At 42.7% G+C, this 25,553-nt stretch overlaps 1 protein-coding gene across 3 annotated transcripts in view; it reads right to left on the bottom strand.

The window, feature by feature from the left end:
• The window catches only part of BLVRA (biliverdin reductase A), a 29,317-nt gene that overhangs the window by 1,176 nt on the left and 2,588 nt on the right, over window positions 1–25,553 (bottom strand). Inside the window, exons 2-9 of one of the 3 annotated variants that reach the window (XM_083706406.1) lie at window positions 15,629–15,784; window positions 15,417–15,545; window positions 14,152–14,278; window positions 13,428–13,547; window positions 12,101–12,198; window positions 8,065–8,172; window positions 7,502–7,673; window positions 261–4,043 (exon numbers count right to left, since the gene is read on the bottom strand). In XM_083706406.1, coding sequence (XP_083562532.1) covers window positions 3,770–4,043; window positions 7,502–7,673; window positions 8,065–8,172; window positions 12,101–12,198; window positions 13,428–13,547; window positions 14,152–14,270 — 891 coding nt within the window. In that variant the 5' untranslated portion in view covers window positions 14,271–14,278; window positions 15,417–15,545; window positions 15,629–15,784 and the 3' untranslated portion in view covers window positions 261–3,769. Of the gene's footprint in view, window positions 1–260; window positions 4,044–7,501; window positions 7,674–8,064; window positions 8,173–12,100; window positions 12,199–13,427; window positions 13,548–14,151; window positions 14,279–15,416; window positions 15,546–15,628; window positions 15,909–25,553 lie in introns of all 3 variants that reach the window. The other 2 variants (XM_083706405.1, XM_083706404.1) reach the window with 2 other exon arrangements.

The following is a 25,553-nucleotide window of genomic DNA, read 5'->3' as shown; positions in this document are numbered from 1 at the left end:
AGCTAGTGTGCGATCAGAGACAGCGTCCAGGAGAGCCAAGGTCCACACGGGGGCATTCTGCCTAGGGCCCTCACCCCCTTCCTTCAAATTAGGGGGTGATTTATGGGCACAGCAGGCAAGGGCAGTGTTCCCCATTTCCTTGGAGCAACAAGGGAGGCTGCCTACTCCCATAACAGCCTCTTAATTACCCCGTGTGGGTCGGAGAGATGGTAATGTCAGCCATCTTCCAATGCGCCCCCTAGTGGCCCCCCTCATTCCACTTAACTCTTGTCTGGCTTTGCTTCCAATGCAATCCTATGTATGTCTACAGAAATAAGCCCTCCATAAATCAATGGGTTTTACTCCCAGATAAATGTGACTTACTTCTGAGTAAACATGCATATGATAGCATTGCTAAATGGGTAGCATTTAGGTGCCATCTCTGAAAATCACAGAATGTGAGTGATTTCTCTCTCTCTCTTTAAAAAAATCAGTTATATATACTGTGTCTTAAAAATTAAAATAAAAAGGCCCTTTGTTTGTAAAAACTGCAGTACTTTTTCAAAAAACAAGGGGCTGGATCCAGAGGGAGTTAACAGAACTTTCTTCCAATAGAAATCAGTAAGAGTTAAGTCATTATGAACTTGTCCTGCTTATTTAAATGGCACTCATGTTGAGCTAACGAACAGTGTAATCCTATACATGTTTTCTTTGAATCCTACTAAATTCAATAGTTACTCCCTGGTAACTGGGTATAGGATTTTCAGCCTTATTCTGGATCCAATTCAAATGCACTACACTTTCCCATGTAAGTAATACCAAATCTCCAAGGCAACAACTGACTTTCTTTACTTCCCTGGGAGGGGCAGGGGAATGGGAAAATATTTCTATATCGTGAAAATTCCCAGCTCCCTTTGATTCGGGCCAGTGGCTTTCATTTTATGTGAACTGCCCTGAGACCTTCAGGTATAGGGCGGCATAGAAATTAAATAAACAATAACAATCATTTTGGCTCTATAAAGTTGACACTAAGTGGCGCTTTATAGAATTTTGGCCATTAAAAAAAGAATTGTCTGCTAGCATGAACAAAGCACTGTAAGCTCAGCAGCATACAGGGAAAATTCTGTTATCTCCAAAACAGAGTTTCAAGATTACAGAATATGTTGCAGCCGAGATCTATGGTCCTCCTCAATTTTTCATGTCACTCGCTGTACACCTCTAGACCATTTCTATGAGTAAAGAGAGGAGCCAATGATAGTCCAGCAACAGAATTTGCAGTAAAAGTACTTTGAAGGGTCACATGTACAACCATTTAGGTAGGCTTTCCCTTAAGTTAGCAACAGCGGTGTTCTAACCACAAGGCAGCAGACTTGGGCGACAGACAGATCAAACCTGCAGGGTACAGTAAGGCTATTGCACAGTAGAGTTTCCCAGCAACTGTACCCCATGATAATCAATCGGAGAGTGGATGCCATTGGGTTGGTTGGTTTTGCTTCAGGCAATATAACACTGGATTGGCCCTCATCAGAAGCAAAGCAATATGGCAGGGGCAGCGACAAACTAGCACCAAATCCATTCAGCAAAGCAGCTGAGAGGCAGTTTCGGTGCAGTACTCCCAAGTGCAAATAGTTTCGTTCTGCACATGCCAGTCTCTTTGCATGCCAGTCTCGCAATCAGCCACCACAGGGACTTGACAGAAGCAAAACAACCAACCTTGCTCCCTTCACAAAGATGTGGTGCTGTTTTATTGATAAGTCAATAAATGCCACAGAACAGCCACATGCAGCAACCCCCCCCCCCAGTGCTGGCACATTTGCAAAAGCTAAGCAGGCTATAGGCTGGTTTCATTTTGGATGGGGGACCTTATGTTTGGATTCATGGATTGCAGGGGTTTGGACTTGATGACTCTCAATTCTGCAATTCTATGATTCTATTGAGACACAGAACAGTATCTTGTTCACACAAATTTCCATCTTGTGACCACAAGCATTTCAAGCCCAATATTGGGAAGTTTTCTTCCATTTTTATAATGAATATAAATTTAGGCTCCTATTTGCGAGACACCATGTTTACAAGAACATAGCAGTAATTATAAATGGCTGAATTGATTGGAACTAGGGAAAGGATCCTGAAATGCCATCTTATTTAGAGAGTCCCAAGTGAAATAGAACAATTTACTTTCCAAAAACCTTATTTTGACGATAGCACTTGAGATGCTTTGCCGTTTCAAAATAGATACAAGACTATAATGGGCAGAAATAATACAGCACTGTGCTAAATGAAAGGCATAATCCTCAGAAATTTCAGTATACAATCTTCTTTCAGTATACTTTTGAGTATGAACCTCTTTCTTGTACTTTCTATAGCTACTGTATATAACAAAAAATAATTTCAGGTCTACGTTATGCAAATCAATTTTTAGATCCAGGCGAGATTGCTTGCTATGCAATCATTGTGAATCTATCATTTCTAACACTTCAAATGGGTTTTGCATGTTCTTCTCAGACTCCCCCCCCCCCCGCATATATTCAAATTCAAACTGAATATTAGCAGAGTTTATTGTGCGTTTCTATGGACAGGAAGATGACCAAGGGCCACTCCAAATACAAGATGTAGCAGAAGCATCGCAAGACTAACTTGACCCACTTTGTGTGGTGATTCTTACAAATATGCCTCTACATGGTGACAACTGGTATTTATATTAGAAGAAGAGCCTGAGAACAAGCAGGTCACCTGCTATGATCACTACCACCATGTGGAGGCACTCTCCTCACAAAAATGGAGTAGACCCACTTGCTTGATGGCAGGTTAAGACGGAATCAGTCTCAGAAAGGAGCTGGATCAAAGCATGAGGTCTGAAATCTCAAGTTCCAATTCAGCATAAGGCAATTAAGTGTAAAACCCAGTTGGAGAGCAGATTTTTAACTCCAGCCATGTTAAAACTGAGCCATAAGTTCATGGAAGTAGTTCTGCAGCTCATATACCTATCTGTCAGCTAGTTAATATGGGGGAGAACTAAACATGATACAGAAAATAGCAGCCACATAGAAAGTTCTCTTGCTTCCAGTAACGCAGAGCAAGATTTTTGAGGCTCTTTTCCTCAGCCCTCCCAGCAACAGCCAGAGAGACAGGTGGGCTGAAGACACAACACAAATGAAGTCCAACTAAACATTGTGTAGATTGGGGCAACATAGGGCTGTCATTTTCTGTATCTGTAGTTCTGTTGTCAGAAGGTGCTTTCAGAGAAGAGACCCATGCCAGTGGTGGGCAAGGCCAAAGTAGAGGAAGCAGATAAATGTATTTTACCTCTGAACAGTAGGCAGCACATGTGCATACGCCTCTTGTCTTCCACCCAAGCAAAGCAAGAAGTTTTACCAGACTTCAAGAGCACATTCTACCCAGGCAAAAGCACTCATGGAGGGCACAAAACCAGGCCAGTCAGGGGGGTGGTCTGGGGTGAAGGAATATGGCCAGGGAGAAGGGATGTCCTGGAGAAGGAAAAGAAGGTCTGAAGGGCTGGAAGGCTACATTTTGCCAACTCCTTCACTAAGGCAAGCCAAAAGTGGTACACTATTCACTTTTGCCAGGTTAAATCAAACCTGTAAAGGACATGGGAAACCTGGACTGGCCCACAATTGTTAGAAAAGTCTTACTGGTCACAATGGAGTGTCTGGCAAGTTAGAAGGGAATGGAAGAAAGAAGCATTTCCGGAGGAGCAGCAGCAGCAGCAGCAGCAGCAGCAGCAGCAGCAGCAGTTCTAAGCAGCCCAGCCCCCGACTCCCAAGCAGTTTCAAGAGTAGATGTTCGCTGGCCGCTCACAGAGCCTTTGAATCTCTTCGGCCAGGTCGAGACACAGCAGAATCCGCCTCTTCTCGGCCAGCACTTCCTCTTGGGAGGCCTGGCCCAAAAGCTTTTTGGCAAAGAGGATCAGGTCTTGCATGAAGATGCCAACTTGTGAGCGGGGGGCCTCGGGAAGACTCTCCAGGCACCCGCTTGTGAAGCAGAAGTTGATGGCCTTGTCCCGCTTCATTCCGGGTGCCCTTTCTTCAATCCAAGTCAGGGGCCTGGTTAAAGGAGGCGGAAAAGGAAGGGAAACCAAGTCAACCATCTAAGAGGCTGGCTGCAAATGAAGACCTCGTAATAAGCCCAAAGTGTGTCGTGGAGGTCAGAAAGTGCTCTCCAATATTAAGCACTATTCTCTAGCACAGCGCTTCCCAACCTGCAAGTGGCCCTGAAGGCTCTGCAAGTGGGTCACAGGTTTTCTGTAAGTAAACCCAAAATAATTATTGCTTGTAATGGTATGAGAAATACATTTTGCTTTGCTGGCATTTTATAATGCTATGGCGACACTTGTAATAAAACATCAGAAATGCTCAAATCTTAGTTTAACACTTGGGGAACGCTTTCCGGTGGCAAAGGCCGCAAAGTGCTCATATAGGGAGGAGTTGTTGTTTTAATTGTTTTTATATAATAAAAATGCAGTAAAATGGCTACATAAAGTTCAAGCAGGTTTTTAATAAGCCACTCTCATCTTCCTCATTAATAACATTTTAGAGATAACAAAAGCTAAGAACAAATTCACAAAAAGCTTGTGTTAAGACTCAGGCTGCACTTCTGACCCCATTTTTCCCACTCAAGGTACCCAGAAGGACATCAAGAGTAGTTCTGCCTAACTCACAGCCAATTCAGGGATGTGTCAGAAATGCTCTATTTCTCTATTCCAGCAAAGACTTACTGAGTCTGTCCAGATCCAGCCCAGACTTAAAACCAACTCGGACATAAATGAGAGTGGGCCAAACATTCAGCTAGTGCAAATCCACCCATGTCAATGGAACTGCATCACTGGGAAACCTGGCCCAGGAAGGAACAGACCTGGAACACTATGCAGAGCAGCCATGACACCCAGAAGTGGTTTGCACAGATGTCTTTGGCTTTGAAAAGACAACACAGGGAATTTCCCCATCCTAAGCAAGCTGGCTGCAGGTGGTTCTGTACATGCAGCAAATTATGAAGACATACATTGAAAAATAACTTGCAGCTTATTAAAGCATATAGAGTAAATGGCAAACTGAACTGGAGAAGTATGCATGCACACGAAAGCTTATATCAGAACAAATTTACTTGGTCTATAAGGTGCTACTGGACAATTTTTTATTATTATTTGAAGACTTGCTGCCACTTCTTAGCACCACCTGCTGGTGTTCTTTATCTTTTGTGAAAAGTTACCAAATTACTGCATTTTACTGAAGGCTGCAGCTTTCCAATTCAATCCATGAAATTAACCCCTACCTCTCCCCTCTGCTTTTCTGACCCTTCTTGTCCCCCTTTGGGTTGCAGGGTCACAATGTTGCAACATCAACATAATTGCCCTGCCAGATTCTCAAGCCCAGATCTAAGAAGCCTTGGCTCTCTAGTCAATGTTCCCCACTCTTCTTGCTTTATCACTTGCCAGCAGTTCACAGCTGCCTCCTGTCTCTTGTCATACGTCTAATTTTACCCAGCAGCCTTCCCAATCCTCAACCTGAGAAGTTTCATTCCCCAAATGAGAGAAGCTTGATTGCAACTCATTTCTGCGCTGCTATACCTAGGGCTGTCATATTTCTAGAAGTAAAATTCAGGACACAAAAGTTGTTGAGCATTTTTTAGTAAATGAAATTCAAAGTTGTTGAACTTTTTTTAGGTAATCAACCTCAAAATCCTGGACATTTTTCCAGAATTCCCCCCAGACGTTATGTTCACTGGTTAAATTCTAGACATCTGAGGCCAGGCTCCACAGGCTAGTTGCCACTCCTAATAGTGATCTCAGGTAGCAAGTGGCAACAGGATTGTAGGCCAAATGGGGCCACTAAGAGGAAGGTATTAGCAAACATTAAACACACACAAACATGTCCACTGAAAAATGAATGTGCTCAAGAGCCAAACAATATTGACTGTCAGCTGGGAAAGAAAAACAAGGAAATGTGTGGACCTGAAATGTTTTGTATGAAATGAAATGGCTGGCAGGAATCCTGAACAAGAGCACTCCTACAAGGAGGTGAGGATAAACTGCAATGTTTTGTTGCAGGTTCCACTCTTCTATAATAGATGACAGAACAAGTAACAAGATTTAATACTGACGGCTCTGTGTAAACAGCTGTCCAAATACTCAGTGAAACCAAACCAAACCCTCAGCAGCGGCAGCTTTTCAACCAGTCAGCATAGTTGCTAACTCTCTTTTGCTGCCACAAATACTGATGGAAGACCTGGACTCTCCTTGCATCATCTGTTTGGTCATTTGCAGAAAACAAGTGTGCAGGCTCTCCTTGTTACATCTTCGGAGGGAGAATGCCTTTCGTCGCTTCCCCTTTGTTTTTCTTTCGGACAGAATGGGGGTGGCGGCGCTGGGCTGCTTACAGCCCTGGCCCAGGACATGCAGATAGAAAAAGGACTCCAAGTCTAGCACTATTCAGAGTCCTCCTCAGCACAGCCAGCTAATATACATCCGGGAGGTGGCAGAGGAGATAGCATTATCTTCAAGTGGACCGGAATCAGTCGTGCTCTTTTTCAGAAGTTAAACACTGTCTGCTCAGAGTTACAAACTCCATCTATGCTATTTGATAAAGGGCTTACTTTTTGGGGAGCCATGCTACTGCTGAGCCACGGGCAGTTTAAGTGACTTTTTGGAGAGAGACCTTGGCTCCAGCTCCATGGGAGATTTTTGCCAGTGGAGCTGGGATATGATGCTAGCCAACATAGTTAGACTGTTATGCAACGCTACTATTCCCAGATTAATCTTAGACGAATGACTACACCAAAGACAAAAGCTACTGGGATACACATGGCAGAGGTGCGCACAACATGTAATAAGGTGAAACAAAGGTGGATGACAGCACAGGTAACAAACCAGGCCACATGCTACCTAGAAAGGTAGGAAGACAATGACAAATTTGACTTGTAGGAGCAATTACAATAATTGGTTCCAGTTCTGAAAATATCAATTTCATCCAGGATATCAAAGCAAAACCATTTCATGATTCCCAGCAAATGTGTGTCCAATTGTGGTCATGCCCTATGTCACAGATGCAGAGGAAATAATTTATTGGGACTAGGGCAGTACTATAGATTGAAAGTGTAAACTGTTTATTGTGTTCATTTCAATATTATGGTTTTGTTTTGTTGTACACTACCTTGAGCATATGCGAAGGTGGTTTGTAAATTAAACAGATATTGGTCTGGTTTGCACATTGCACAAAGCCAAATTATGCCATAGCATATACCCAAGCATATGAGGTCCTGGAGAGATGCTCACAGCTAATTAGCTCCTGCCTCGTCCTTTTCTTAGTGCAAAATTTAGATTGCTTGAGCAGAGACTCGATGGGGTTGGACTCGATGGCCCTTGTGGTCTCTTCCAACTCTATGATTCTATGAGATTATTTTGGTTGAGGGATGTTGGCACCCACAGTGCCACATGTGACCCTAGTAAGCCAGCAGGAGAAATATTATTGCGATTCATCAACATTTTCTAGAATTCAATTATACCAACCTATTTTTTGCAGTCTGAAACTGTGCAGTCATTCTGGAGTAATTTCTCTCTTTCTGCTCTTCCCTCGTGGCAGAGACAACAGTGAGGTCCCCAAAAAGATCAACTAGCCAAGTCAGGCGAGCAATCCCACTAAAAGCTGGGAACCCTGAGCGCTCTTCATCCAATGCACCACCTTTAGAAACGAGAAAGAGGACTTTGAACACATGGCTGGAAAAAGAACCTATGGGTGGACTCGCTATACTATCAAATAGACAGAATAATTTCAAAGACCAGGTCTGTTTGTACAACAGACAGTAGAATGGACTGCGCCAGTCCAAACTGCAGCTGGGGGCTGGACAGAACCACATTTTTAAAGCTCTCTTACAATAAATAATACTTGTAAATAGAAAACCCAGTGCAGTCAGCAAAGAGGTAGGCCTAGAATCTTTGGTTAAACTGGCTAAGAATCTAGGCCTGGTCCATGTTTATTCCTTCCAGAAATGGGTGGGTTGATGACATCTGAAGCACCGGCTGCTGCAAAGCAGGTCAGACTGCATTAAATTAGACAGCCTCCAACAACTGACCTGTGAAGTGCAAGGTTCCCTTCACAAGCTCCTTCCCTGCCACCTCTTTCTTCAGCTGCTTGTACTCCTCAGTCAGGAGTTCAATATGTTCCACGTGGAGGATTTTACCTGCCATGGAGACAAATGCAGATTTAATGATCAACAATTGGGAATGGCATCAGGTTCAAATGCATGGTTGTCAGTGCCCAGTCTTCTACAAGAGTGTGAGAGAAGCTATGCGCCTTGAGCACCTTCTTGCCACATAGCTAGTAAAGTCATAAAATCTCCCCTTGAGTAATTTAGCTGGGAACCCTACACCAAGGAAGTAGCTATGCATTCCATTTCTTGGCTGCACTATTTGTTTGTTTGTTTGTGTACACACACACACACACACACACACACACACACACACACACACCCTGCCCTTTTCCCTAGCAGGACTTAAGGCATCCTACGGATGAAAATGAAAATGGCTAAAAACATAGGAAAAAAAAACAACTAAGCAACTATTTCGCCCATCAGGTAAAAAGGTGGGGTATATATACATGAGAATGAAATTACCTTCCCTGAAGGTACAGAGCAGGCCTGGGCACCTTGTGACCCTCTGTGCCAAACAGCCTATCAGCCATTTACTGTACTCCATCAGGTGCTGCAAAACGTCCCTGTTTTTGAACACAATTTAGATGGTTGGTGGGTCAGACGTTGTGCAGACTTGCTCCAAAATACAATCTGTATTACTACACCTGCTTTTTCACTTTTTTAAAGAGTGGGATCTTATTTGCACTGATATTAGTGTGTGTGAAAGACTGCTACTCTTAAACAGCTCTATTTCTTCTTTCCATCTTCAGGTGAGGCAGTGGAGGTGCTGGACCACTGTCTTGCCTTGGTAAAGGACTGCATGAGAGTCAATAAGCTGAAGCTCAATCTAGATAAGACCAAGGCCCTAGATCAGATGGCTGGGGCACACTCCCTCTGAAGGAGGGGTCACACAGCCTGAAGGTACTTCTGGATCCTTTGCTGTCCCTTGAGGCTCAGTGGCACTGAGTGTTTTCCATCAGCTTCGGCTGGTGGCCCAACTGCACCCCTCTCTGGACAGGGAAAGCCTAACTACTGTTGTCTATGCACTGGTAACCTCTAGGTGAGACTACTGTGACATTATACATGGGGCTGCCTCTGAGGAATTGGAAACTTTAGCTGGTGCAGAATCTGGCGGCCAGGTTGCTCACCGGGGAAAGACAGTTTGAGCATTTATCACCAATCCTGGCCTGACTGCACTGGCTGCCAATCACTTCAATTCAAAGTACTGGCTTTGACCTATAAAGCCTTAAATGGCTCAGGACCACAATAGCTCAAGGATGCCTCTCCCCATATATACCACCCCGGACCCTGAGGCCCTTCTTTGCATGCCTCCTTCATGAAGGGTCTGGAGGTTGGCAACATGAGAATGGGCCTTTTCTGCAGTGGCTCCCCGTTTGTGGAATGCTATCCCTAAGGAGATATCCCCACGGGGAAGTGGGTGGCGCTGTGGTGCCGATCAGAAGGTCGGCGGTTCGAATCCCCGCAACGTGGTGAGCTTCCGTTGCTCGGTCCCTGCTCCTGCCAACCTGGCAATTCAAAAGCACGTCAAAGTGCAAGTAGATAAATAGGTACCGCTCCGGTGGAAAGGTAAATGGCGTTTCATGCTGGCCACATGACCTGGAAGCTGTATGCCGGCTCCCTCGGCCAATAAAGCGAGATGAGCGCTGCAACCCCAGAGTCAGCCACGACTGGACCTAATGGTCAGGGGTCCCTTTACCTTTATCCCCAAGGAGGCTTGCCTGGCACTTTCTCTATAACCAGGCCTTTGGATGATTAAACAATCTATGGCCTTTAAAATGTGTTTGTGGTTTGTTCTCGTTTTTTCATTATTGTTATGTACCGGTATTTTGTGTTCTCATGTTTTATTTTTATGTTGTAAACCACCCTTTGATCTTCAGATGAAGGGTGGTATACAAATTTAATAAATAATAAAAATAAGTAACAAAAGAGAATGAACTAAGGAATTTTCCCCTCCTTTTTTTCTAGGAAAGGTGAAATTAGTGGCAACCCAAGACATTTTGCAGCCTTATATGAAGTACAAGGTGGCTGCTACACCCCCTCCTCCAAATTCCACATGCAGTACCTTACTGCAATGGGATAGCATCCTCTGTTGCAGAGGCTAGCTTTTTTGAGGGGGTGTGTGGTCAGGACAGGCCATGTGGTGCACAAAACTCGTCAGCATCTATATTGTGTTTTTAATATTTGATTGGGAGCCACCCAGAGTGGCTGGGGAAACCCAGCCAGATGGGCGGGATATAAATAACAAATTATCTTAATTATCTTATGTGAAGCCAGTAGGTGTGGTCATCAGGGGATTTGGGCTGGGTGTTCACAGGGATGTGGATGATACTCAGCTCTACTTCTCATTTAAATTGGAACCAGTGAAGCAGTGAACATCTTGAAGGCCATTGAAGGATGGGTGGCAGCTAACAGATTTAGGTTGAATCCCGACAAGACAGAAATACTGTTTCTGGGGAACAGGAGGTGGTGGGCAGGTGTGAGGTACTTTGTCATCCTGAATGCAGTAACTGTGCCTCTGAAGGACCAGGTGTGCACAGCCTGGGAGCCATTTTGGACTCACAGCTGTCTATGGAGGCACAGGTCCAGGGCAGCTGTCTACCAGCTCCATCTGGTACATCAGCTGAGACCCTACTTGCCGGCACAGTGTCTCACCAGAGTGGTACATGTGCTGGTTATCTCATGCTTGGACTACTGCTTGATCTACCTTTGAAGGTGACTCAGACAGTACAACTAATCCAGAATGCAGCTGCCAGACTGGTGACTGGGAGTGGCCGCTGGGACCATATACCACCGTTCTGAAAGACCTAGATTGGCTCCCAGTACGTTTCTGAGCACAATTCGAATTGTTGGTGCTGACCTTTAAAGCCCTAAATGGCCTCATCCCTGAAGGAGCGTCTCCACCTCCATCTTCAGGTATCTGAAGAAGTGTGCATGCACACGAAAGCTCATACCAAGAACTAACTTAGTTGGTCTTCAAGGTGCTACTGGAAGGAAAAAATTTTTTTTGTTTTGACTATGGCAGACCAACACGGCTACCTATCTGTAACTCCACCTCCATCGTTCAGCTCAGAAACTGAGATCCAGCACAGAGGCCCTTCTGGCGGTTCCCTCATTGTGAGAAGTGAAGCTACAGGGAACCAGACAGAGGGCCTTCTTGGTAGTGGCACCCACCTTGTGGAATGACCTCACATCAGATGTCAAGGAGATAAAGAACTACACATCTTTTAGAAGACATCTGAAGGCAGTCCTGCACAGGGAAGCCTTTTGATGTGTAATGTTTTGTTATGTTTTTATAGATGTTGAAAGCCTCCCAGAATGACTGGGGAAACCCAGTCAGATGCGCAGGGTACTATTATTATTGTTGTTATTAGTAGTACAGTAGTAGTGGTAGTAGTCGTAGTATATTCTCCTACAGAAGGGAACACTGAAGAAACATTGAGAGAGGTGCTGCCATTGCTCTCAACATCTGTTGCCTGAGGCAGTTGCCTCATTTTCCTAATGGTAGGGTTGGACCCCAGGTGACACATACTTTATACCTTTCTTAGAAATTGAAGCAATAAAGTGGTTGTCTCAGTCCAAGAGCACAAACTTCTTGCAGCACAGCACAGTGTTCCATAGTTTTCCATTTTGTACCGCACCTGTTCCTCATCTGAGATGTCCCCCCCCCATTCTGTTAATTTGGAGGGACCAGGGCAGAGTTCCTTTGTCTCTAATAATTTAGAAGAAAGGAGAACTTTGACCTATATAATTTCTCCCATTGTGATGCTGCAGTAGTAGTAGTAGTAGAAGAAGAAGAAGAAGCAGTACTTGTCAAATTCTTCTTTCTGCATAACGATCCATACAGGACAGGATACCTTTGCAACTGTGCTGCCCTGCGACACACACTTTAAATTACAAAGGAGCAGAGCCATGGTGCCACACAGTTTTAAACAAGCACAGCCTTGGTTTTGCATAATACCTTTCTGCTCTGCCAACTCCCACAGCTCATGTGCCTCCTTTGCAGACAGCGCCAAAGGGTACTCAACAAGGACATGTTTCCCAGCCTCCAGGAACATCCTTACAAAGGAGAAAATGATATGTGTTACACTTACGCATCTTGCACTTTCAGAAGCTCAGAGCACCTTTCCTAGGTGTTTTCCAAATTAATCCCTGCAGCAGGGTGGATAAAAATAAATGATTTAAAATTTTTTTAAAAAATCAAAATTTTAAAATAAAATGCTTTTGGAGGAAAAATCTTTCTAACGATAGTTTTCTATTTAAGTTACATCATAGTCCAAAGGCTATTCATCAGGAAATAAGGATTTGTTGTAAGTTTTTCATGTGTGCTAAAACTCAGTCTGTGGTTGTTTTTTTAAAAAAAGTTTAACTACATCAGTTAACAAACATGGATACATATGCTATAATGTTATTGTTTTAGTTAAATAAATTGTTTAAATTGTTATTAAGGAAATGATTATTTTTCTCCTTCCAATAAAGTACAGCAGAAAAGTTGTCCAAATATAAACAGTTACTAGTTTCCAGTTTGACGCAAGCTTTCATGGATATCAGAAGCATTTCTAGGCGCTAAGTACAATTTTCTCCATACTTTTTACATTCTAGCATCCATACAAGCACTTCGCATAAACTGCGCATTTATACTGTTGCCTTTCTAGATGAAACACACACATTAAGTGGCGCCCAGGAAAGAGCCAAGGCTTAGGGGGAGCCAGAGAGCAGTGCTAGAACAGCTGCTTTGCATGCAGAAGTTCCCAAGTTCAATCCCTGACGTCTCCAGGAAGAGCTGGGAAGAGAATCGTCGTACTGTAGAGTTGGAAGGGTTCCTAAGAGTCACCGAGAACAACTCTCTGCAATGCAGGAACCTTCGCTAAAGCATCCCTGGCAGATGGTCATCCAACCTCTACTTAAAAACCTCCAGTGAGGGAGGGAATCCGTTCCACTGTCAAATGGCTTTTACCGCCATATAGTTCTTCTTGATGTTTCCTGTCTGAAATTCTGAAGAGCCACTGCCGGTCAGTGTGGACAAAGCTGAGCTTGATAGACCAATGGTCTAACCTGGTGTAAGGCTGTTTCCTATGTTCCTATCCCACCCACATTTTTGGAAGGTAAGAAAATGTACTGTTTAAACTCGCATGAACCATCGTCAACTGATGAGAAGGATAATGCCTAAACAGCAACTGTAAAGTGAGAGTTTTGCTGAAAGTCATTCTGGTCAACATACTCTCTGGAATAACGGGGAACCGACATTCTAAAGTCGTTTTTATACTAGAGAATTGGGAAGGCAATACCTGACAGTCTCACTGTGGTTCTGGTTATCTGTACAGACGATGACAGCGGCGACCTCCTTGCTGTCCACAGCTTCTTGTAGACTTATCTGCTTGACTTTCTGAACATCACCTAGAGGTCTCCTAGTTTTAGCAGAAACAAAAATGAATGAGAACATACCTACCATGAACAGCACTTATGTGGCACAAAAGTGCAGAAGGAAGCAACAAAATTGCTTTTGGAGCTTTTTACTCAATTAAAATGTCACAACAATAATAAAAAAGCATAATAAAAACAGATGATAGATCCGGTTCCATGGGGGATATTTTAAAATGCCAGAAACTTAAAAAGATGATAGAATTAGGATGTTTTCATCTGGTGCCTGAAAGAAAACAGTGTTGGAGCCAGATAAGTAAATGGGGCACCACAACCAAAAAGGCATTCTCTCCAGTTATCACTCATTTTACCTCTGACAAAAAGGGAACACTGAAAAGAGCCTCAGTGGGGGACAACTTGAGATGTAAAGCACTCTAAATCTTGGGATCCTGGCTCATTAGAATATTAAGTTCCTACTCAGCATTTGAAGAAGTAGATTATTACCTATGAGACATCATGCCCATTTTTCGAAAAATAAAAAAGGCTTATCAAAAGTTTGCTTCAAGATGCCATCAAGCATAATAGTTTTTACAAGGTATAAGTTAGTCTCATTAGACTTTTTTTCTTAAGCCACATAATGAAGCCTCTCACCTAGACACAAAGCCCAACAGTCTGAGATGCTCAGCAGGACTGGAAGGCAAAGGATTCAGCAGGTCCCTGATCCGCACAGATCCTGCAATCCCAATCCCAACGACCACAGTCCCAAACATGGTAAATCCTTCGTGAAAGAGGGAGGGGTGGGGGAAGAAGAAGAAAGGTTACTAGAAGCTTGTTTCTCTCCCCATTCTCCTTTACGCTATCACAGAATTGCTGCTAGCATTTCCTATACAGATGGTCTCATTGTTTAAAGAGCTGCATTCTTTCAACCCTAGCAAAGTTTATTGCACAGGATACTTCAATACTGAAAGTGCACAGAGGGACAACAAATCTATGGCTACAAGAGCTGGACAATAGATTGTGATGTCTAATTTATGCATTTAAAAAAACAGCATTGTGATGCCGGCATGTTCTGTGTTTAATGGCAAATTGCCGAGGCTCTTGTGTAAGTGATGCATTAATAAATAATAAAAATAATAATAATAATAAACTTTAAACATCAGATACATAACCGTTGGCCAGACAAGGGGAAGCTGCAGAGATTGCTGCTTTGCCTCTCCCTGCCAGGACGATCCTTCTCCTCCAGCTGACAGCTGCCCTGGGATGCCAGCGTCAAGGGACAAAAGACATGCCACTGGCCAGAGGCTTGCCTTCTAGTAAGGGTGTTTAGGACTGTTTCCTCAGTTAAATGTTTTGATTATAGCAGGATTGTGCCCAATATGTTCTCTTAGATTAAAGGCTGGCCCAAGACATTTTGACACCTAAGGCAAACCACAAAATAGTGCCCCCCACCAGGTAAGAAGGAGTGAGAGAAGGTGGGGGGAATCGAATCAAACTTACTCAATGGCTGAGCTGGGAATCAAAGATCGTCGTGGGGGAAGGAAGAGGTCCACTCTGGATCATGCTGGGCAGATGTAGACCCATGGGGCTTCCCTAGGGGTGGGAAGAGACCAGCAGCACTGTCTATGTGCTAAGAGGCCTCTGTGGAGGAGGCCTGGGGTGGGGGCTGAGGAGGTGGCAGATCCAGCCTCCAAGGAATGCCCTGCAGCTGCAGTTACTACTGCAGTGGTGGGCAATGCATTCCTTGGAGGGCAGATATGCTTCCCCTGGGGATCCTGCCACCAGAGACAGTTGCCTCACCTTGCCTCATGGATGGGCCAGCCCTGCTCTCACAGACTCTCAACCCTGTTCCATTAGCAAGGCCTACAAAGTACATTTCCCCTTATAATTTAGGAAGCCTTCCCTTTCCAACAACTTACTTGTAACGTCAACCAATAAGACAACTTCTTTTCAGTTTAATTTGCCAGTTGCCTCCTCAAGCAGACATGTATCAATGGCTCTCTGTGCTCTTCACTTCCTCAGTTTGTCTTCTTGTTGCCTGGATTGTTCTGCCAAGACAGAAGAGTGCTTTGGGTACAACATCAGGTGCAAATGTGCAATGAAAACGGCTGTGAGATGGGCAGCTGCTCACACAATATGAAGAGTTTCAGTTCCCGTAATCATTGCCTGCACTTGCCCTCTGTAACATTCCAGCTGTTCAGCCAACCCAGCAGCAAATGGCAGGAGGAGAGAGAGGGCAGCCAGGAGGGCAAGCAGTCAGAAGCCAGGGATGGAACTGGGTACATACCTGGGGAGGGGGAGTAAAGTCCTTCACCTGGGTCTGTGCAAAAAGAACACGAGAGGATGCAGGTAGCAGCATTTAGGACGATGCCTCAGCTTTACAAAGAATTCACTACTTCTTTCTGCCTTTTCTGTATAACAGAGATAAGGCATATGCACTTTTGACTGCTCAAGATAAGCATGAGGGTGAGACCAACCACAAGTTATCTATCAAAAACAGGAACGGGGTCAAAGCGGAGTAGTGAAGGAGCATTCCTGGATCAAACTGAAACTAGATATGTTGCCCTCTTCCAGGGGGGAGACCCAATTTCCTCTCCCCTTTTTTAAAAATAGCTTTTTCATGCCAACAAAAAACCCTATCCCACTATTTCTTTTAAACTCTTGAATTCTGGTCCTCTGGTAAATTGCTATTTGTTTTTATTCCAACCAATAACACAACATTTTGGAGAGAGTCTAGGCTACTATTGCACGAATCAGATTGGGCACTTCAACAGTGCACAGAAGACAGTGCCTTTGGGGGCAGAAAGTGTTCTTGGGGTGGTGGCCAGCATCATTTTTTGCACTGAGCACCCCAAGGTCAGAGGAAGCAAGAAGAGTTCTCCCCTATTCCAGGTTCAAGTGGAAGACTGAGGATGTCTTGCCAGAACAACAATTTCCCTTTCCAAAATAAAAATCAGATGAGCGATCCTTGCCTGGATTCCTGGAGGCTATGATATCAAATGTTCTACATCTTAATCCAAAATGCCACCAGAGGGAACCCTTGCAATCTCAAATAGCTATTTAGGCAAAAGCTTCTCATTCCTTGGCTTATATAAAACACAAGAAAGGACATTATAACACTGTTACTGTCCTTCCCTGTAATGAAAAACAAAACAAAACAAAGAAACCACATTTTTTGATACCTAGGCCCCAGGCTGATGAGGGAACAAACATTCATATTTCTCAATGCCACTTAGCTGTGTTTATATTGCACAGGTCATTTTGGAGACAGGATACTGGGTGGAGCAGGTACTTTCGTCCTGAGGTCCTGGTGGTGGTGAGATGCTTGAAAATTCATCAATGCATCAAGGAAGAAATGCTGTTGGAAACAACCCCTAATTAAGCCCCACTGAAACCAACGGAACTTGCTTTTTATGTATATGAAGGATCAGGGTCTCACACAACATGAAGACCGCTGTCGGTTGTCCTTTCCCTTCTCTCCCCCACTCCAATACCTCCAACCACAGGTCTATTCATCCAGGTAAACTTCCTGAAAACTATCTCTGAGTTGGAAATGGACTCAAAGTCTAGCCCTCCCTCCTATGCAGGCCAGCCCAAGAAGCTGTTTTGACAAAATGGCTCCCCTCCCACCCATTCCAAAGTGTCGAAGCCAACAGGAGCAGCTGGTCAGCATCCTCTACAACACCATTGTAACATTAAATTAAAAAGGCATGCACAAAGTTAAATATCTGGATAGCTGAGCTGGGATAATAACTCTGAGAACTTAAAGAAGAGAAGTCACTTGATACAGGGACAGGCCACTGGCCTATTCCTTTTTCTTTTTTAATGGTGACACAGACCATTCATAACATAAGAATATTCTACACAACTGTGAGCAGGGCAGTGGGGTGGGGGAAGCGAAGAGAAGCTACAACAATAAGTATAACATTGTTCATGGCTTCTGCTCAGGCTGCACAGAAAAAGCATTTTGGTTCCTGAAATTCAATCTGATTGTGCAGATAAAATATAACTGATAGAATTCTACAGGATGTGGTCTTGGCCATCAACCGCTGTGTTTTCCTCCCCATTCCATCCTGTTCACCTATACTGAACTACAACTTCCATAATCCCTGACTACTGGCCTCTTCAGTTGCAGATGACAGGAGCTGGAAGCCATCAACATCTGGATGGCCACAGATTCCCTGTCCCTGAACCATGTTCATACGCTGGGTGACCAGATGCAATGGTGCTCAGGGCCTCTTTCATAGGTGCAGGGAGAAGGAAATGTTGGCAGGTGCAATCTTGCCATGTATTTGGGAGAAGATAGGAGCTGGGGAACTTGGGGTCAAAGTTAGACCTCAGGCTCACTGGGTGACCTTGGACCAAGCCCACTGTCTCAGCCTAACCTACTTCACAGGATTACACTGCGGAGTGTGTATAGCCATGGATGCTATCATAAGTACCTTGGAGGAAGACCAGTGCAAAAGATAAAGTAAACTTAAAATGAATAAAAATAGCAGTAGCCAATGCTTTCTCCTTTACATAATTCTTCAAAGTATGGACACCCTTAGCACCCTTTCCCAACACACAATACTCTGCAAACGCTTAACCAGAGGCCTGAATAACTAAGCCCATCAGACCATTTGGCAAACAGGATATTACTGCAGTAACCTATCTGGGGTTGTATTATTTCAGAACAAGAGTGGGGGAGGGGATGCATGATTCCTGTGTAAAAAAAAAAGCAGAAAACTTATCTGCAAGTAGATAAGCCAGATAATATTTCCAGGAGCAAAGTTGGCATATGTAACCAGGACTTTTACAAGAACTCATCCCCTTGAGAAGTTCAGCTTTGAAAACATCTATTTAACTGTTTGCTTTTAGTAAGTGAAAACTACTTCAAAGATTTCCAAATACTGGTCTCTTGCTTGTTAAAATGTTTAGACCATTAGTGCCTTTCGGAAGAATTTGTGGGCTAGCACCTTCTGCAGATGTATTTACAAGGCTTAAGTAACACTACACAACTTAATTTAAATTGTTGGCTTTAGCATCAGCAATACAATCTTTTCAAAACGTATTAGAAACTGAGAGTAGAATAATATTTTTTAATCCACATCAAAGTCTCCTTAAAGCTTGCAATCTGGAAGTACCCCAATATAGTTATTAATTTATGGTTTAGGAATATAATTTCAACTAACCCTGATTTGAACCTAATCAAGTTAAACTGGCTTTTCTTTTCAACATGGAACTAATGGTGGTGACCTTTAGCTTGGATAACCTGGCTGAACTTTTGCATTCAGATCCCCAAGTACTGCCTAGTGTATTTCCATATGCGTGCTGGTTTTGTTACCCTTCAAAAGCCTTATGATCACTACAAATTTATATATTTTATAGACTGCTACTCTGTTAACTATTTCATATCTCCCAACTTTAATTCACGAATATTTGTTTCAAATACAAGTTCAGGCTTGAACTAAATTAATGCTGAAGAAAATAGCTTCTGGGGTTCCTCCAACTTCACTTTCTGCTACAGCAGAAGCCTTTTTTTTTTTTTTTTTTGGATTCTTTTTATTAATTTTTGCTTAAGTGATCAAAAAGAAAAACAATGACAGCACGAAAAAACAAAAACACGAAAAGAAAAACGGTTACAGCCATTACATCAAAATAAAATAAAACAGATTTCTAAACATAATGACTATTTCCTTTTACACTTCTTTGCTTGTTCAATTGTCTCTTTATATCTCTAGATACTTTAATCCTTCCTTTGTACACCTATTGACTTCCATCCCTACTGGTTTCAGGCTTTTTACATTAAATAATTTATTTCTCTTGCAGTTACTAATTATAATAGACTTATACATCATAAGATCTAAATCAATCCTGCTGTGGTTTTTATGTTCTTGTAGTTCTCTTCAATGTAGGTCATGAATTTTTTCCAGTCATTCGTAAACTTTGTATTTTTTTGGTTTCTAATTTTTTGTGTCATTTTTGCAAGTTGTACAAATTCAAATAAATTTGTTTGCCAATCTCTAATTTCTGGGATACTTTGGCTTTTCCAATTTTGGGCAATTAATAATCTAGCAGCAGCTGTGGCATATTGAAATAATGTTTTATCTTCGTTTTTAATTTCATCCCCGATTATACCCAATAGGAAGGCCTCCGGCTTTTTAATAAAGGTATATTTAAATATTTTTTTTAGTTCATTATAAATGCCTTCCCAATATTTCTTCATTACTTCGCATGTCCACCACATGTGGAAAAAATTACCTTCTCTAGTTTTACATTTCCAACAAGACTTGCTAGCTGTTTTGTACATCTTCCCCAGTTTTGCCGGGGTGATGTACCACCTGTACATCATCTTTTCTAAGTTTTCCCTTAGTGTTGCACATGCTGTGAATTTCATTCCGTTAGTCCATAAATTCCGCCACTTATCATAGTCTATGTTATATCCCAGATCCATTGCCCATCTAGTCATAACTTCCTTTATTTCTTCGTCTTTCGTATCCCACTCCAATAATAAGTCGTACATTTTAGATAGTAACTTACAATTACCCTCAATTATTTCTGTCTGAAATTTGGATTTCTTCTCGTTCATCCCTACTTTTTTGTGATCTGTCCATATTGCGTTTATTTCGTGGAATTGTAGCCAACTTGTTAAATTACCTTTCAGCTCTTCATATGTTCGCATCTTCCATCTGTTTTCTGATCTTATTAATAAATCTTCATAGGTAAGTCTTTTTCCTTCCATATTTACTTTTTTAATCGTTGAAATGTCAACTGGCGAAAGCCACCAGGGTGTTTTTTCCTCTAGGAGCTTTTTGTTTTTCTCCCAGACTTCATAGAGAGATGTGACTTGTGAATCCTTTATGTGATTTTCCTTTATTTTGCCATAAATAGAAATGCCAGCTAAACCTATTGTCAAACCCCTCAAGATCCAACAAGTCGGAGTTTTCCAAATTAATCCAATCCCTAATCCAACAAAGAGAGGCTGCCTCAAAATATAATTTCAAGTTGGGTACCGAAAATCCCCCTCTCTCTTTCCGATCTGTTAAAAGTTTGAACCTAATTCTTGGCCTTTTTCCTTGCCATATAAATTTTGAGATAGTTCTTTGCCATTCTGTGAAAAGTTTGGATCCTCTAATCACTGGTATGTTTTGAAAGAGATACAGCATTCTTGGAAGTAAGTTCATTTTTATTGCGGCCATCCTTCCCGTCCATGAGAGTTTCACTCTACTCCAGGTATCCAGGTCTTTCTTTATTTGTTTCCATGTCATAAGATAATTATCTTGTATCAAATTTATATTTTTATTAGTTAGCCAGATTCCTAAGTATTTTATTTTTTTTGCCACTTTAATTCCATATTGTGATTCTAATTTTTCATTTTCCTCTTTGCCCAAATTCTTCGTCAGCATTTTAGTCTTCACTTTATTTAATTTAAAGCCAGATACCTTGCCAAATTCTTCTAGCATCTCCAAGGCCTTACCCACACTTTCTTGTGGACTTTCCAGTGACAGCATCAGGTCGTCCGCATACGCTTTTAGCTTATACTCTTTTGTTCCTAGTTTAATCCCTTGGATCTCTGATGTAGCTCTTATTTTATTTGTAATTGCCTCTAGCGCCATAATAAATAAGAGCGGGGATAGAGGGCATCCTTGTCTAGTTCCTTTTTCTATTTTAAATGAGTTTGTTAGGTTGTTATTTATTATTAGTTTCGCCGATTGTTTCGAATATATCGCTTTTATTCCGTTCATGAACTCGCCCTCTAGCCCCGCTTTTTCCATGCTCTTCTGTAGGAACTGCCAAGAGACATTATCAAATGCCTTTTCAGCAGAAGCCTTTTTAAAAAATGCAATGAACATTTATCGTACATATCTGCTGAGATGCACACATTTGTTTGTGTTGTTTTTAATAATTAGTTCTCTCCGCAGTTTTGGAAAAGCCCAGCCTCTCTCAAACTAGGGAATGACGGTGTAGCGTAGTCTATAGTTTTATGGTTGTTCTCTGGATCTGGTAGTCATTCATTCTACCAAAAGACAATTCTTTTGCGAGAGTGATCTATGGGAGCGTTATGGGAGTTTCCACCACAGAGTTGCCAACAAAGATAACACAGGTCTAAATTGGAGATCGGTTGCAGTCTGCTGTAGCAAGCTGAATGTTCAAGAACTAACTTCAATCTTTTTCCAGTCTGAAAACTTGAAGCTGCAACTGAGTAGGAAGACGAAGGAAGATTTTCCACCACCCCTGGGGCAGGGGAAATGTGGGGGGTGGGACGATTATACCAAAAACACACTAAACTATCCCCAAGCTCAGAATAACTTCTCCTTCCTTTAATTACGACCAATCACCTCTAAATAAATTATCTTACATTAATTCATTTCTTCAAATAAAAATCCTACCTAGATCATCCCTTAATTATTACCAACCCCAAATCCATTTTTCAGTTAACCCTAAGTCCCCTCATTTCCATCTGTTCCTAGTTCCATATAAAGTAAAATTACACACTGTTGAACTTCCTTAAGTCTACTGTTTTTAACAGGAAGGGGCAAAGAGCTCCCTAGGACACATGCTCCCGTGGGATTAAGGTGGTTACATGGAACCCTTCTCCCTGGCATGCTTGCTTTCTATTTTCACCACCTGCCCCCTAAAGTGCCAGGGTTTAGCAAAGCTTTACCACCTCATTCAGCCGAATGCCTAAACTGACCCCCAGGATGCTGAATTCTGTACCAATCTGAATTTTTTATTGCTTGTCCATTTTGGTCCATCATGGTTGCTAGGTAATTCTCTGAAAATGTTAATCTACAGACCTATTTCCATAGTTAATCTGTTCTAAATTGTTTTAAATTTAACTTCCCCCAGTTTCATTCTCTAGCAACTTTTAAATGGCATTTTACATGTGAGGGGGGAAACCAGAAGCATGACATGCAAGATGACACAAAACTTTTCTATTTTTCTTCTTCTAAAGCTCAGTTGAAGGACCCCCCTCCCCTCCCCCCAATAGGGAATAGGCTACTTACCCTTTATGGTACTGAGAGTTTTGCTTTCTCATTTAGTGATCTGACAAAAAAATTATAATCCTAGGAACAAATCAGATGTACTTAATTTTGGTAGTTTAGGTGTCTTACATTGGTCACAAAAAGCCTTTCCCCCTCAACTATGGACTATGTGACCACAATGTGACTATGACCTCATAGGTGACAAGTCTGGTGCATCTTTGGAACATGATCTTCAGTGCAACAAAAGGTGAGTTCTTGTCTGCTATACCTTGTGAGTCATTTAAAAAGATTCCAGGACGGGCTGTACTTGAAGCCGATATGATTGAAAGCCTTCACATTGCCAACTCCAATTGTTCAGATAACAACTGTGAAATAGTTACAATACACTGAATGTTTAAACCCCTTTCTGCAGTATTAGAATGATTTGCCTTCAAGGGACAGATCACAGTAATGCAAGAGTTTCTTTATAAACATCCATGAAGGTTAGATGCTTGGGATTAAAGATCAAGAGTGAGTTTGTTTGTAAATGCTTGGCAGGCCACACACTAATGTTGACCTTTTTTTAGGGAGTGTGCTGCATCGCCTACCTTAAAAAGCACTGAAAAAAACGTGCTGCTCCAGTCAAAACAAAAAAATTCCTTCCAGTAGCACCTTAAAGACCAACTAAGTTAGTTAATACCAAGAACTAACTTAGTTGGTCTTTAAGGTGCTACTGGAAGGAATTTTTTTGTTTTGACTATGGCAGACCAACACGGCTACCTGTCTGTATCTGTGCTGCTCCAGAACTGTGTTCAGGAGTGTTCCGGCTGGAAAAAGCCCTTGCACTCACAAAATACAATTTATATGCAATGCCACTATGAGCCACAGATCCTAGCAGAGACACTCAGTATAAAAGGAACCCTGGGCATGCTTTTATATGAACGGATACAACTTGTCCGGAATCAATCTGACTGTCCTTCTAGAGAAGTACTGTCCATATTTAGAGGCTCTCAGGCACAGTTCTGCTCCACTCCTGCAAAGCATACCTCAGCTATGGACCCTCAAATGACATTTTCTCTAAGTTACCGGTATATATTCCCAGCCCCAGCTTCTGCCATCTGAGGGACAACCAAAAATGCCAGGCTTAAGCCACAAACTTGTACACTGGAACACTGGTAAAATTTGACTGTCCTGCATTTCGTGTCAGAGCTGGAAAACATAGCAACCATTGCCATGAACTGAAGAATGTGTTCATGGGAGCAGTTTGGAAAGGATGGCCAAAAACTATTTGGTGTTAGGTTGCAGCATGAGTCATTTTGACCCCTGCTGCAACTGCAGTCTGACGGAGTGTTGGTTCTCACATTACTTTTACTAATAGAAATACCAAGACCAGTGTCAGAAAACAGGTGTGCAAACATAATGCCAGGAGGGCCATAAGAGTGCCTTGTTTCCTTGCTGACAAACACATTGGGATTCCTGACACATGTAGGGAAAGGGAAATAAATAGATGAATCTGCTTTATATCAAGTCATGCCTTCTATAGAGCCCAATATTAGCTGGACTGACTGAAGTCCAAAGATCTTTTCCAGCCCTTCTCCTTATATCCTTATAAACAAAAATATGGCAATCCAAGCAGTGTTTGAAATTAGCCAGGCACCAGGAGCATTTTGCACCTGGCTAGCAACCACTTGCGTCCACGTGAACTTGCCTGGGCGCCAGGATAGCACCTGACGGCCCCACCACCTGGAGCTTCATGCCTGGATGAATCACTGGATCAGGACGCTTTTCACACACTCATACAACATCCTGCAAAATTCTATCAGATATATTTTATCTGCATAATCAAAATGAATTTCAGGAACAAAAAATGTTTTTTTCTGTGCAGGAGCAGTCACCATTAAGAAAAATAGGTTGGAATAGGCCAATATATACTGTGTGAAGATTATCCCTAGATCAAGTGACTTGTCTTCTTTAAGTTCTCAAAGCTGCTAACCTAGCTCAAAGTTGTCATCTGAACTAGCCAAATGTTTAACTGATTCTCAATCACAGTCTGTCAATCATTTGCAAAATAATAAGACTTAAGAGCCGTCTTGTCCCCAAATGGCAACTGGACATTCTGTTTTGGCAGCTGCAACTGTGGTTTAAGGAGCCATTTGGCACCTCGCTTATATATCTGTCTGCGTATTGCAGAAACCCCTGGTGGGGGATCAGTGCATCTTTTTACACCCTTCACGTTGACATGAACATACAACAATTCCCACAGGAGCCTGTAAATGGGAGCTGGATCACCCAGAGTAAAGAATAGAGGGCAGGTTTTGATCACAACATCACAATTTCAACCAAGTGCAGCTGTTTTATTTTCCCTCAAACAAACAAATGACAATCATTCTCTCATGACTGAGAGAAGGCAAAGATCTCGCAACTCAAGCCTCTGAGAATCAAGTCAGACCCATCCTGGAGTCTGTTTCTGGATCATATTACAGTCTTGCAGACTGATTTTTATACAAAGGTAAGTGAGACCTGCAGCAAAGTGTTCCAGTATGGAAGTCGGTTCACCTTTTACGCAGTGGGAGGCACTGTGGCCAGACAGCCGGGTCTCAACAGTTCCCCAGCCAAACGGGTGGAGGGACGCTGCCTCTCCCCCACATCACTCTGGCCGCAACACCATTGCTGGGGGACAGCCCCAGACATTCAGCTAGCAGGGTGGGTGTGGCCACGGGCAATTTAACGTGGCATGGCTGGCCGGCCCCCTTTCTCACCCCTTCGTCAAATCACCCAGCCCACCCACCCTCTTTTCATGCTGTTGAGGCTGGGTAGGAATTTTTTCCACTTGGCAAATTGGCACCGGTCCTTTGGTTTTTGACTACCTAGTAGCAATCATCACAACTTTGGTGAGTTTAGGCACTGGGTAAACCTTTGTTGGGTTGGAGGGTAGGTTGCTGCCTTCGCCTGCCCCTCCTCAGTAAGGGTATCCTGTTAAAGGGATCCAGGGTGTGAATCCTATCCGAAGTCTGGACGTGGGCTAGGGCCATGTCACAGCCCCTATGGGGACCCCCTATCTAATGTAAGTCATAGGGAACCCCTTATTGGTGGTTTACCCTTCAGTGG

Source organism: Podarcis gaigeae (assembly GCF_964106915.1).
Source record: "Podarcis gaigeae genome assembly, chromosome: 12".
Lineage (NCBI taxonomy): Eukaryota > Metazoa > Chordata > Lepidosauria > Squamata > Lacertidae > Podarcis > Podarcis gaigeae.
This window is presented reverse-complemented; position numbering and strand designations above follow the sequence as displayed.